General features: G+C 39.2%; 1 protein-coding gene across 1 annotated transcript; it reads left to right on the forward strand.

Annotated features, from left to right (window-relative positions):
* Nucleotides 1–34: 34 nt before the first annotated feature.
* OLAH (oleoyl-ACP hydrolase) lies at nt 35–14,254 on the forward strand. The gene is made up of 7 exons (XM_072412803.1): nt 35–187; nt 2,965–3,095; nt 7,858–7,996; nt 9,286–9,385; nt 10,916–11,085; nt 11,638–11,720; nt 12,891–14,254. Exons 2-7 carry the CDS (start codon nt 2,966–2,968, stop codon nt 13,031–13,033), a joined length of 765 nt encoding a protein of 254 aa, XP_072268904.1. The 5' UTR covers nt 35–187; nt 2,965; the 3' UTR covers nt 13,034–14,254.
* Nucleotides 14,255–15,329: the final 1,075 nt, after the last annotated feature.

The raw sequence follows: 15,329 nt of genomic DNA on the forward strand, positions 1-15,329 counted from the left end.
TAACCAATAAGAATGCATGTCAGGGAATCAGGAAGGATCCGCGGGCGGCCATGTTTAATGCTGGCAAACTGCTGCATTGGAATACGTGTGTAAGTGTATACCTGCCAATCAAGGAGCTCGGCCTGTCAGAGGAGGTGACACGGGTGTGAGGACTGCGGAGAGCTGAATGTAGAGCTGCAATCAAAGGGTAATACCGAGCTGTCATAATCCTTCTGCCATTGATATAATGTGTGTTGCAATGCCCACTCTGCAAAGACCCATATGTGTTTACATTGTACTGTCATTGTATGGTTGCTGCAGGATTTCTGCCACTTTAATAGAAACACATCTAGGTAGTGTTTTATTTAACCTGTCAATATATGAATATTATGCAGGTTTTTTTATACCTTCCAAAAAGCGTGTGAAATGGTTATTGTTAATAATTTGGGAAGATTGCTCTTACTTCCTGTCCCATAGATACAACAGAAAACATTTTCAAAATTATAGAATACCCTCATAAGTGTTAAAATAGTTTTGTTTTTGTATTTCTGTTTGTTACCTAAATGTTGTTCATTATATATACAATATTATACCCACAAAAAGTATTGACAATACCTATTTTTTGGACGGCCCGTGTCTTTAAGCGCTTCCACTTTCCAGCTCCCTACCAACTGAGAGTATTCCATACTTATGGATGTGCGGAATACCTACTCCCCCTGCAGAGGTTTTGGTTTCTTCTACTGGCTCATATGTTAATATAGGATGTGAGAGCTGGTGGGAGGAACCACAAAGGGCAACAGGGGTAACCGGTATTTGTGCCATTACACCAGTCTAATACCTGTAGTATTTAAATACCTATTATTATTATTTAAATCCAGAAGATTTGTTACTTCTTTTAACTAATGAGTAGTTCTGCTTATCGGGAACATACCAAATTGTCTGAAAACAATTACACCCCATAGGGGCTCTGGTGATGAATGCACCCAATAGGTAGGGATGATTTTAGACAATATGGGGCCCTGAGCAGATTTAAATAGGAGCCCTTTATGCACAGCTTCCTGCAGCTCTGCTGTTCTCTTAAGTGGGGCCCTGGGGAAGGTGCAGGCCCTGTGCATTGCCCTACACTAAAACTGCCCCTGCTAACAGGTCCCTGAGTTCAAGTGCCCCACATTGGGGTACAATGGTTTTCATATAGGCAAACTAACTATGGTTGGGATTAGAATCCATCATCAATATAGGGGCTCCATCATGGCTGCTATGTTGTAATGACGCTGACATTCAGCACTTTTCGGTACCATACTGGGCACAGTGTGCATGGTCACGTCTTATATGTTGTGCACAAAGAGTACCAAGGAAATACTGAATATTAAATGTCAGCAGATATAGGTTTATCTCTCTTAATAACAAAGGTCACATTCAGCTTCCGTCTCCCCTCTGGCAGTCTGGGCGTTTGCATTCCCTATCTGACACAATGTAAGCTACCTTGGGGTAGGGATGTCATCCTTATTGTCTGGTGAAGGGGTTTCTATCCATCTACAATTCAATGTAAACTATTACTTAATGACACCATGGGGCTGATTTATAATGGAGACCGAATTAATATTATACCACCTACTTTCCATTATACCCACCTTGCACATGGTAGCCCGGATTTTATGGCATATTCATTAAAGGGAGGCAGCATTAGAAAGAGCTCAGTGAATATTATTATTATCTAGTATTTTTATATCACTGACATATTATGCAGCGCTGTACAAAGTCCATAGTCATGTTACTAGGAAACCCATGAGAATCTGCAAACTCCATGCAGATAGTGTCCTTGCCAAGATTTGAACCTGGGACCCAGCACAGCAAAGACCAGAGTGCTAATCTTTGAGCCACCATGCTGCCCATGTTTGGAGGAAAACTGGCTCTCCCATTGACTCTTTCTTTAAACAAATGTAATTTTTATTTTTTATTGAGGATACCAATGAACATGTGTTCTGAAGCACATTAGTAGCAGTAGATACCTGTTGTAGAGATTGTTGAATACAGTGAAACTCCGCTTTACAGCTCGCCTCCAGCCTTCCAATACTATGGTCTAGGTCGGATCGGGTGGGTAACGCTCTCAGATGGGCCTTCCAATCCCAAGGGTCCATATCCTCCTCCTGGGTGAACAGAGGACTAGAGTATTCCTCTGAGGAAGATAAGGCACTGGGGCTCAACTGAATAGGTACAGGGGGATTGATCACCTGCTCTGGGGAAGGCTCTGTTGTGGTGGCCTGGTTCCAGGCATCAGGATCTGTTATGTATGCTGCAGCCGCCAGAGGGCGCCGGTCCGCGTCACCACGCGATCCGGATCCGGGGCCCGCGATAAATTGAGGCCGCGGCTTTGCGGCCTGGTCGGGCGCGGTTAAGGAACCGGCCTGGGATGTCCCCTGTTCGTCTCTGGGCGCCGGTACCGCCCCATCGGACCTTCTGCCAGCAACTGGTTCCATAGTGTGGGCTGTAGTTGCGGGAGGGAGCCGGTCCGCGTCGCCGCGCGTTCCGGATCCGGGGCCCGCAGCAAATTGAGGCCGCGGCTTTGCGGCCTGGGTAGGCGCGGCTTTGGAGCCGGCCTGAAACATCCCCTGGATGTCCTTGGACGCCGGTACTTCTCCACCGGGCCGTCCCCTCTGGCTCCCCTTCAACTTGGGACCCATTTGATCTGCAAGAAGGCGCTGCAGCGCTGATCGAATGGCTATAATCCCCTTCTGGATCACGGAGCAGGCTAACACGCGGCTTCCTCCGCCATCAGTTGGCCACGCCCCATGAAGATGAATTTTAAAATGTGATAACATGGTAAAGATTTCAGTGATTATGCGTAAATATTTAATTATACAAATTTTTGTGGCTTCTGGTCCATCAGGTTTTCAAAATAAGGGAATAGTATATAGATAAAAATATATTTTGCATCGCCATGTCCTGTGTATAATTTGTAATTTGTAATTTCACTTTATTTGCTAGAATGGACAAGCTTGTAAATTGCTTCTACAGACGTCCAGACGCCATCACCAGACTGATCTGCTTCCCCTGGGCAGGAGGTGGCTCGTTGTTCAATGCTCAGTGGGGTCGGCTGTTTGATGACTCTGTGGAAGGTTTGTGTAATTCAGTATGCAATGCATTGAATATTTTGCTGTAATTGAATGTGGATCTTCTTTGGATCTTTACAGGAAATGTTTCTTTCTTGGAGCTGTTTGGTGGTGTAAAATGGAATCCAGTGGTTTCGTATATTTTTTCCTGGTCAGATCTAAAAAATATAAAAAGAAAGTTTTTAATTTATACATAAATTAAATGTCTTATAAATAAATTGTATTCTCATTTTCAGCCAAAGATGGAGCCAGTTAGCTTTTGGTTTCATTTGTTTTGAAGGCTTTGAACATCTGCTTTTTTTGGATTTTTTTTTTCAGTAGCTTAAATCAAAGGTCAAAGGTCTGCTTATTTAGTGTGAAGTGGGGGTCTTCCATCTGCCTTGCTAAAATAATGCAAGAATTGCAAAAAGTAATATACTTGCTTTCTTCTTCTTCTATATCTTATGGGGTGATCTGATTATGTCACCCTTGCTTAGGTGTTGCAGACAAAGGGAAAGGGTAAGTATACTAATTAACTTTTACCCCCACAGTTTTTTTGTGTTTCAGCATTTCAATGCACTGTTTTAGCAAGGAGGGTGGGGAGCATTTTAAATAGGTGACTCTTTACATGTTTAGGTGCAAAGTCCTCTTTATTCTGGAATTGTCAAACAATTTAATGAGTGGAGAAAGTTTCCCCTCCCCATCTTCTCCAGCTCCTGTCTTCCTTAATCTAGGTCCCACTTTTTTGTATAGAATAATATTAGGAATCAGTATAAAAAAATAATATATATATATATATATATATGTGTGTAAATTATTAATTTAAATGAATAAACAAAAAATGAAATTGACCTAAACTGTTTCATCTTCCTGGTAAGACAACAAATCATTTTGGTCCTCAGGATTTAGCCACCTGATAATTCATAAATAAAATAAAGGGAAGGGGAATGTGAACAGGTTTTGCATATCTTTCAAAATGCTTGCGGTTTTTACATTACCTCTATGCAAAATATGATGCATGGGAAAGACAAATGGCATGCAAAGCAGATTTACAGGCGGCCATAGCAATCGGATTACACTCTTTGTTAGAAAGGAGGATATAAAACATTGAAATTAATTCTTATTGCTTAGAGTGCTGTGGTTTCATGTTTATTGTCACCACAATAAACAATGATCACCTTTGTTAAAGCAGAACTAAAATAAAAATAAAAAGTAAGCAGGCAGAACTAAACCTAAAAAAAATAGTAAGCCAGGTAAGTTCTTTATTGCAGCAGGGACAGTTGATGTCTTTTTTTTGCAATAAAATAAACTCATCTGTTTGCAGTTACGTAACTAAAACCACCCCTCCTCGCTTCGCTGGCACCAACATCTTAGCCTGGACCTCTTTTAAATTCAAATCTTCAACCATCTTGATTGGCCAGGTCAGAATGATGGAAGTCCTATGCATGTGCACAAGAGTTCATTCATTCTTCATAGCTAGCTGGGCCGGGATCATCCAGCATGCTGTGCATGCAAGAGACAAAGCCTGTCCCATCTGCAATAATGACATAATAAAAAAAAATATACTTTAAATTTTTTTTCTTCATTTTCAGGTTTAGTTCTGCTTTAAAAAGCATTGTTAAAAAGTCAGTCCTCCAGAAAGTGACTCTGTACTTGTCTAGTTCTGTATCAGGCAGGTAAGTATGTTTCATTAAAGAAGGAATGTCACTTGTCCCCTTTTGCAATAAAGACCAACTTGATTACAAATTTGTAATGCAGAACACCTGCACCTGGCTACACTGTATGGGACTACACATCCCTTGACTTATTGTGCAATGCAAACATTATTGTCCTGATTTATTTACGTCCCATAAGACTGGAGAAGATTTACTATTTAGGGTGAACCTGGGTGATCCAGCTAACCTGTAATGGTTTTCTTAAAAACATTTGCTATTAGCTGGCAAATGTTTTTCATGCTGGAGTGGATCCATTTGAGGTTTTCTGGATCCCCAGGTTTTCCCAGGATAGTCTATTCTCTTCAGTTTTAGAGAGCTTTATTAAATCAGGTTCAATATTTGTGCACAAAGTTGTTCATTTCCCAAGTAGAAGGAACATGGCCTAGCTTTAGTTTCCTGTGTAAAGGGTTGTGCAAGTCAGCACCATCATGCCAGGCTACGTTGGGCCCTGTAAAGGCAATGTAGCCACCCACCGACACAAAGAGGGACGAGGCTTGCTCTAAAAAACATTTTTATACAAAAAAAGGAAAACATTGCTATTTTATTGTTAAGTATATGTTCTGGTGGTGTAACGAAGACCCTGTATATAATAGTTAAAAACCAGACCGCATAAAATATTTGGACATACGAAAAAGGATTTTATCTCCTTGGTGAGATCATTGTCTAACTAACTTTATATTAAGATCCAAACCTGACAAATGCCCACAGAAACCGTTTGTGGGGGCTGAAAGGCTGGCGACACATTTCACAGCGCCTGCTGGTAGAAGAACAGGACAGCTCGAGCTCCAAGTCCCAACATTAGCATAGGGAACAATGGCAGAGCGCAGACCCAGCATTCTTAGATCCGCATTGAACTTCTGGCCACATCGCATATTTCTCCAGTAAAGAAGAAGGCCTCTGTTTCCCAGTGAAAGGCATCCACAATATATCCTGCTGCTTGTCACAATGCCTGCCTCTGTTGTGTTGCCATATGCAGCTAATGGCAACAGGTTAAGGTATCCTCTGTATTCACAGCGAGGCCTAGAAGACCCAAGGCCAGCAATGAGTCTATTCACTGCTAGTAAGTGAGAGCTTCCTATATCTCTAGAGGCTGTTCACTTCTCCGATTGATCAAATAAGATAGTTCTACACATGAGAAGCTAAAGCTGAACTCCAGGCAAGCAATTACACATGCATAAAGGTGAACTATCCCACCTACGTAAGGAATTTTAGCCAGTCTTGTGATCTGAACTTCCATGTCAGATTCCAAAGTTAGGTATAAGTCCCAACTTATTTTTTTTTTTACCGTACTACACTTGATCTTAGCGAAAAGCTACATTGTAACCATATATTGTGGACATGCCCATTCCTAGTTCCCTACTGGAAATTGGTCAATGACTTGCTTGAAGGATTATTGGAGACTCCGTTAACCCTAGATGTGGTCACACACCTGCCCATACATAATATTTCTAAACTTGGCAAAAAATTGACTTCATGTGTCTTGACAGTGGCTGAATGCCTCATATCGAGACACTGGAAATCAACTTTCCCCCGGGACTTTCTGATCTATATACCGGAATTAAGGATGCCCAGCTCATAGAGCACCTCACGGCCCGGCTACATGACCACATTGATAAATTTACAACAATATGGGCACCTTGGGACTTATCCCCTACCAATATATTTTGGCAATTTATAAGTTCCTCCCCCTAGGGAGAACCTACCATCTAATTGATACATACCTGTATCCTACAGGTAATGCTATACCTAGGCTTCTACTTCCCCAACCCGCATGTTTATTCTGCCCCCCTACTGCTCCTTTTTTTGATATTACCTGTGGACTGATAGCTATTGATCTGCTGTAAGTTATAGCCCTATATTTCATCATGGTTTCTCTTGAAAAGACTTGTTATCACTGCTACTGGACGCTTTTGTTTTTCTTACTTTTAATTTGCTATACCTTGTCCTGTTACTGTTTGTAAAGCACATAATAATTACACTGTTTATTAAAAAATGCAAAACTAGGGCCACCGCTGTGTATATTACATAGTTACAAAGTAAGTCAGGTTGAAAAAAGTCCATAAAAACCCTATATAAGTCCATCAAGTTCAACCCCCAGCGAAATAAACATATCCCAGATATAAAACCCTATAAGACATAGTTCGTCCAGAGGAAGGCAAAAAACCCCTGGTACAATTTGCTCCAACAGGGGAAGAAAAATCCTTCCTGATTCCATGAGGCAATCCGATGTTCCCTGGATCAACAGTCTCTGGTATTTTTACTTTAAAGCCTTAATCCCCAGTTATATTCTGTGCTTCTAGAAATCATCCAGCTTTTTCTTAAAGCAATCTATAGAAGTTGCTGAAACTACTTCCTGAGGGAGCCGATTCCACATTTTCACACCTTACAGTGAAGAATCCCTTCCTTATCCCGAGCTTAAACTTCTTTTCCTCCAGACACAGAGAGTGCCCTCTTGTTCTTAGTAATGATCTCAAAGTGAATATTGGGGAAGAGAGTTCTCTATATGGACCATTTATACATTTAATACAATCTTGTTCAATGTCATTCCAAGATATGGAGGAACCGGAGCTGCTTCTTTGCCCCTGGCCAGATTTGTTCGAATCCATCTCTGCACCTGGTGCTTAAACATTGGTCTGCATATCTAGTTTGGTTAAGTGACGGAGAAATAGGAAAGTTGAGAAGAATAATATTGACTTCAACATTATAAATGCACAGACTTCTACCAATACTTTAACCAATTTTTCTTTTCCGTGATTTTCCCTTTTAATACGGTGTTCTTTTTCTTCTATATTCCCTTCTCTATTTTTCTCCCTCACCTTTTAATGTTGATATCTATGATAAGACAGTTATAACTTTTTAAATCTTTAATATTGAATAACTTTATATCTTTAAATGTCAAGTTTTTTTTGTAATGCTTGCTTTTCTATTGCATGCTATTTCTCAATTTGTACTTTTATATTTTAAAAACCAACAGACATATTAAAAAAAAGGAACGAAAATAAACCAATGGTGATGTGAAAGGAGACCATCTTAAGTACATCTTCTGATAACTATTGTCCTAATTTTTTTTTCAGTATATTCCCTTAGGCTTCCCGGAAGAGAATCGCGTTCCAGAGAGCCATTTCCTCTCAGCTTAGACCAGTTGGTGGATGAGATTATAGACGGCTTGTTACCTTTGTTGCGTGAGAAACGATTTGCATTTTTTGGCCACAGGTAAAGATTTCTGAGAAGTCTGGAACTGTTCTAATAACTAGTTCTAGCTAATGATTTCCTCCCTGCATGGGCAAAACACGGGTTCATTTGAATTAGGTGTGACCCTCAGTATGCATTTGCATACCCCCAAAAAAAAACACACACAGGCATTTACCAAAGTGTATTCATGGTATTAATCTGTAAAAGTGTCCCTTGGGTAGATATCAAAGAGCATTTGAAAGATAAAAAGCTTTTCCAATATGTTCTATTTTTTGTTTTGGGGTTTTTACCTGGAATTATTTTAGGTTCAAGAAAATGATCAAATGACAAGGTCACAATAAAACAAACCTTTACTTTGTATATACTATGCAACTACCTAAAGCAACATGTACTTTCTTATCCCAGGCTCCCTGTATCCCAGTGCACTCCCTAAGCTTCCAGGAATTCCCTGTGCAAGTTCTGGTTATCTGTAGGAACCTGTATAGGTATCTACTACATGAATTTATGTGATATCATGATCAGGTAATTGGCTACTCAAGCACATAATGGTGCAATATAAGCAGACAGGGAGAGTGTTACTTTTTTTGCAATATTGAAAAAAGTTATTGTGTAAAAGGTGTGTACAGTGTTTTTATAAATAGAACCTTTTTCATTACCACCTACCTGCATGAGTTAAAATGCTTTCTTTAGAAGTCTATGGGGATGCAAACCCCACTTTATTTAGGTTAAATTGAGGTCAGGTGCAGGTCACATTCACCTGTCATTGTATTCCAAGCTATGGAAATGCAACATCTGCTTGGTGCAATTAAAAGCCCATTGACACATGGACTTTAAAGTGGACCCATCACTGAGTGAATATGAAAACCGACATTGCTGAACCTATTCTGAACAATGAAAGAAAGAAATAATAATGCATATAACTGCGGCAGAAATTGTGTGGGAAGAAGCTGAGTATTATAAAAGGTCCTAAAGGCAGAAGATTAGAATACCAACCAGGCAAGCTGAATTTTTTACAACCCAGTCAACAATGGCAGCTAATATATTCTCTACGTCTAAGGTCAGCAATAGATTTTTTTTATTATTATTAATATTAAACAGTATTTTTGTAGCGCCAACATAATATGCAGCACTGTAAATTAGGGGTTGCAAATACCAGACAGATACGGACAGTGACAGAGGAGGAGGAGAGGACCCTGCCCTGAAGAGCTTACAATCTAAGAGGTGGGGGAAGTGTCTGATTATCAGAAGTTGCTTCAGGATAATTTTGTAGTGTTTCGTGCTCCAGTAAACATGCTTTCTTTTATCCTCAGTTTTGGGTCATTCAGCAGTTTTGCCACAACGTTGAGACTGAAGGAGAAATACGGCCTGGAGCCCATTCATCTCTTTGTGTCTGGAGCCTCTGCACCTCATGTAAGTCTGATATACAAGGCATCTATGAAAAAGCATATTGGTGTTCATCCCATTTATCATTTATCTGATCCAGCCTAGATATCCGATATCTGTCCGCAAAGGCAGTGATCCGCACCCAGAATGTTTTTGTGGCTGTGAAATATGCTGTGGTATAATCCCCCATTAATGAGCTTAGTGAGCTTTTAAAGTCAGGTTCAGGTCATATCTTTCATGGGGGCATTTTTTAGAAATGTGAAAATGATTAGCTGATTCATTAATTAATGATTATTTTTATTGCATTTATAAAACACGGCTTATTACTAATCCCAGGCGCATCTATCAATGTTTGTACCCCTACATTTACCACAGCTTCACATCTATTAGAATCAGATGTTCCATAATATGTGTCAATATTCAGATCGTCCATAGGATGTAGGTGGAACCTGACTTTAAACCTTAAGTATCTAGACTCTGTTCTTTTTACAAATATTGTGTGTGGTGACATCATGTCAAGAGCAAAATACCTCTCTAAGGCCCTCAAAAAGAAGGTTCTAGATGGGTCTGGCAAGAATAATAATCACAGTATATTTAAAATCAATTATTTCACTGTAAGGAAAATAAACTACTGTGAATGTCAATTGTTAATTTGTCTAAAACAAGCCAAAAAGTTGACTGTTTAATGCTAAACAAAATCTTCAAAAATTATACTGTGGGGTTTGCATAGCAGTTAGTGTCAAAGTGCATGTTGCAGTGTATACAATAAGCAAGCGATTGCACCATGGAAAACTACAGGTATGCCAGGAAAAAGCCGATGTTGTTCTTTCCAAATATAACAGAAAAAGATTGCATATAGTGAACACATAGTCAGGAAACTGTGTGTCTCCCCGAAAAGTTTTGTTTGTCCACAGTAACAGTAGATCCATGCAAACCAAACAGAGCATTTCAGGAGAAGCTTTAAAGCATGGTGATGAAAAAATATCTGGTTTGGGATTGTTTTGCTGCACTAGGGGATAGGCAGCTTGCAATTATGAAGTCAGCTATAAATTCTGTTTAAATCGCTTTATGAAAATATGTCATCAACATGATGTTGAAGTAAAAATTGGCCTTTCAACACAATAATAATTCTAAGCACAAATTTGCCAATAAATTGGCTAGAAAGAAGTTATTACCTGGCATAGTAAAGCCCTGATTTGAATCCAACTGAAAGGTATTTGAAATAGGCAGCTCATGGAAAGAAATCTACAATCATATTGTAAATGAAACATATTGGAGTGGTCAATAATAAACACTGGTTATCCAAAATGCCTACAAATAATTACTACTAAAGGGGCAAAACTAGCTTGTGAGCCAAGGGTGTACTCACTTTTTCCCACAGTACAATATTACATCAATTTAAAATGTAAATTCATCAATTTGTAAATTATTTGTGTTTTGTTTTTGTCCAGATATATTTCCTTTATTTCTAGGCATTGACCAAAGATCTAATGTTTGGTTGTTGCACTGTACTTTTTACATGATTGTGTTTTTCTTTTCTTTTGCACGTCATTGTAGGCGCCAGTCCGGTATTCTTCTCAGAAGAGATCAGAGCTGAGAGATGAGGAGTTCTTGAAGTGGATGGCTTTAACACAAGGAACACCACCTGAGCTTCTGCAGAACAAGGAGGCCATGCAGCTTTTCTTGCCACCACTAAAAGCTGATCTGAAACTTGTGGAGAATTATGTGTAAGTCTGAAGCCTTCTACGCTGCAAAAACCATAGCAGGTCTTTCCCCATTTTTGGCGTCCGGCTTTTTTGAATGCTAAAATGTTATACAATACACTTAAATTTCTGTGTACTTGAGTTGCAAAGGTAATGCCTTGCTTCTTTTCATTCTCCTAAGCATCACTATTGGCCAGTAAGGGTAGCCATCATTGTGATGGTCCAATCGTAAAGCTTTAAAAATTAGATGGGGCAGGCAGTGCTTCTAACCCAGGGACTAAATTTACTGAGTATTATTATTATTATTATTATTAATAATATTAAACAGTATTTTTACAGCCCCACCACATTGTACATTAAATATGGGTTGCAAATGACAGACAGATACAGGCAGTGACACAGGAGGAGGAAAGGACCCTGCCTGAAAGAGCTTACAGTCTAAGAGGTGGGGTAGCCCTTTGGAAAGGACTTTATGTTAAGTATAATAAAAACCTTTTTTAGCCAAAAAAAATATTACTATGCTTTATATTATTGTTTATATATCTCCCAGGTAATATAATTATTTTTCCTCCTTAGTTATGAGAAGCCATCTGCTCCTGTCTTGTCCTGTGGCCTGACTTGTTTTGATGGAACGGAAGATGTTCCTCATGATTTAGCTGGTAAGCGTTGAGTAAAATTATCATAGTCAAAGCCCATAAAAATTAAAAATATACACTAGTCATTACCTGTAGATGACACAATTTATTGTGTTAAAGAGACTAATGTCGAGAATTTGTGAGGGCTGTTATTTCTGAATTTCTTCTAAAAATGCCCATTGCTGGCTGTGTCAATTACCAATACATTTGAGTCACTGAATTGGAGCTGAAATGAAAGTTATACATGAGTATCAGACAAGTGTCTGAATTCTTCTTGTTCCAGGCCATTAGCTCAAAGAATTATGTTCTGTATCAGAGTGATAGCCAGGTAACTATTATTTTCAGAAGGTATAACCAGTAATGTACGATGCCTGTATCTCTCGCGCCACCTCCCAGCTGCTATGTCACCACTGTGCCTTGTAGTAAGTAGGCATGCAACATACCAGGTGTGGGAGGCTTTTTGCTTCTTTGGCTCTGCAAAAAAGCAAAGTTAAAGGTCCCCCTCCGCCAGGCTGGCAGGTATTGCTAATTGTAATTTCTGGGGTTTATGACAGGGTCACTTCAACAATAAAGTTAGCTAAGAGTTTAGGAAATAATGCAAGTATCACTAGAATGCTGCAATCATTTGTGTATAACTTGACTTGGAACTGGAATGATGTATTTTAAGCATTATAATATTGATAATCCTAGTATTGAAATAAACAATATTTTGACGCCAACTGTACACACGCCAGATTTTCGCCCGATATCTGGCCGATGCCGATTATCGGGCGATAAAAACCTGACGTGTGTACGCAGCTTTAGGCATTCATCTCCAGTAAAAGAGTTTTTTGGACTGTTCTTTTTTTCTGTAAAGGCAGAAGGAAGGGTTGCTGGCAGACACAAGAAGCATTTAATTTCTTACAGACAGATGCAGTACACAATGCCCAGTGAGTTATTCTGGTAATTTGGCACAACTCAATCTTCACGGGGGGGTGGGGGCTTTCAATCTTCAGTTGCATATTGCCAACTTTGGTAGAGTGGAGCTAATGCGGTTCTTGGGGCTGTGAAGTTTATTGCATACATGATCTCACCAATCCAGGAGCAGAATGATCTGATTACATGCCGAGTACGTCACAGGCTTGTGACAGTTTAACTGGTTCTCTTTGACTGTAATCTGCATCTTTTTTACTTTTATTCTTGTTTCAACCACAGCCTGGAAGGATTTGACAAGCGGAGATTTCAGTATTCACATGCTGCCGGGGGGTCATTTCTACCTTAAAGAGCCTGCAAATGAGAAGACCCTTGTACAATACATTTCCAGATATATGGAAGCTGCTGAGATTGACTATTTCTGAAGTACTTATGGTGGTCTGAAGATTCAGTGTTTCTGGTGCTGTGTACAGCACTGTTCTCCTATACATAGCTGTTCACATCAGGATACAGCTCCAATTCCAAACTAGAAGTGGTCCTTTAAATGGTTCAAGGAAGCTGTGTGAATCTTGCTATACACATTCTGCCTATATAATCTGTAGCCTGTGTATAGAAGGCCTCGGAGAAAACAATTTCCTTTTATCAGAATTCATATAAAAATTCAACTGTATTATTCATCTTTGGTATTTTCCACAAATTTAATTTTCTTTGTAGATATGTTAAAATATCATCCTAATTTTTTAAATAATTCTGTTTCTTATTTGGTCTTTATTTATTGAGAATGCCAATCTAAACAAAAAGATTCCAGGTTAAGTGGTAGAGCTGTTTAGACTTTGAATTCATTTGGCCCAATTAGAAGAGAAGCAGCAAAAGGGTGAAGACAATAATTTGTTGCTGGTTTGTTAATTATCCTTACTTAGGTTAAAGCTTCCCTGGGCAAAACAATAAATGAAGAAAAATAGCCAGCAAGGAATTTTATACTTTGCAAAACATAGCCATCTAGGTCGCTCATCAGCTCCATTTCCGGGTGCAGAGGGACAGTCATGCGGGTACTGTGCCCATGCCAGCTGGTCCCCTCATGCTGACATCATTGCTTGCAGAATCTCTCATATCCTGAGATGACACTGCTGCTGGATCGTTATTGGGAAATGTTCATTTCCCAAAGCCACACCGTGATCTGGTGCATGGAAGGCTTGAAAGACTTTGGAGTGAAGACTCAGAATCCAAGCCCCAAGTTAATGCAGATTTAAACCAGATTAGGGACATTCCTGTACAGGTTTTTGCAGCTTTAATGCAATATGCTTTCTAAATGTGCTGTAAACATGAAATTCCTTTTTAAATCAAGTTGGCTGTGATGTTTCTTAACACAGTGTTTGGCAGATATATTAGAATATTGTTTCCACAACCTATATACAGATATTATTTAATTTGATCTATATTTACCATAATCACCGGTGTGGGCAAGTGCCTAGGGCAGAATGATTTGAGAGCCTTCACTAAGCCTCAAAGTTTACAAATCTTGATAATGTTCTCTTTCTTTTTTTTTTCCTATCTTTTGTTCATCTCTGAATATATAAGTAGTAAGTAAATTAATGTGAAGACAATATTCTGTACACAAGCTAAATAAAATTCTGGTTGCAAAGTTATTTGTGCACCAAACCAGCTTGCAATTAAAGTGTAGGCTAAATACAAAAAACAACTCAATAAATCTGTTATGCACCCACATTTCTCTATGTTTTACCAATGCTGCATATAGAGAAAATATACCTGGTACTTCTGGCTCCTAATGTCCCATGTATCTGCTAGCAGATTTGATCTCTGCCCAATTTCCCCCCAGCCTTTATGTTATGGAGGCAAGGAATGTGTGCACTGTAGTTTAGCAGAGAGAACTGAACATGGCTGGAATTCAGTGCAACAAATAGAAAATATTGCATTGCAAATATGTTTAGTCCAGATATATTTATCTACAAATCTTTTACAAAAAAAACAAAACAAAAAAAAAAACCAAATGCAATTGCATTTATGTATTCAAATTCCCAAAGTGGAATAGTCCTTTCTTTGCAGTAGACCACATCTGCATCCAGGGCTGCTTACAAAGAAACAAATGGAAAAAACACAGTAATCACCCCTTAGTCTCTCCCCAGGTGACAGCTCATAGGGGAGTACATGGTTCTGTTTACCTGCTTTCTAATAATGCATCCATGAAAACTGCCACGTTACTATAGCAGACCTGTGCATGAGAATTATTAGCCCTGCTGATGAAAAAAAATCTTGATGAAAGGGTCGTTCATTTTAAAAATGGCATGATCAAAACCAGAAGGAAATGCACTAATCCTAACATAACAGTTCCCAATTTATGTGGGCTTAGGACCATATCAGTCATTGCCGAGTGTGTGATATCAGCCAAAAGCAGATTCACCTGAAGTCAGCCTTGTTCAACCATTTTAACAGAGAGAACCCTTTATTAACTTTTATGTCTTTAGGAACCACTAATGATAATAACAGTGTTCACAGTACATTACCATGGTGGTCATTGCGAAGAATGTCATCCTTACATAAAGACAAAAGATCAATTGTGTTGGTGGTAACTGACCTGTGTGGCACAAACTGCTCAATGCAACCTCTGGAGGAATCCTGATATATTGCCAAATTCGTAACCCTTAAAGTAAACGTGTGCCAATGCTGATGGAAGCTGGTATCAAATGTGAAAGATTTATTTTA

The sequence above is a fragment of the Pyxicephalus adspersus genome, chromosome 5 (genome assembly GCF_032062135.1).
Source record: "Pyxicephalus adspersus chromosome 5, UCB_Pads_2.0, whole genome shotgun sequence".
Lineage (NCBI taxonomy): Eukaryota > Metazoa > Chordata > Amphibia > Anura > Pyxicephalidae > Pyxicephalus > Pyxicephalus adspersus.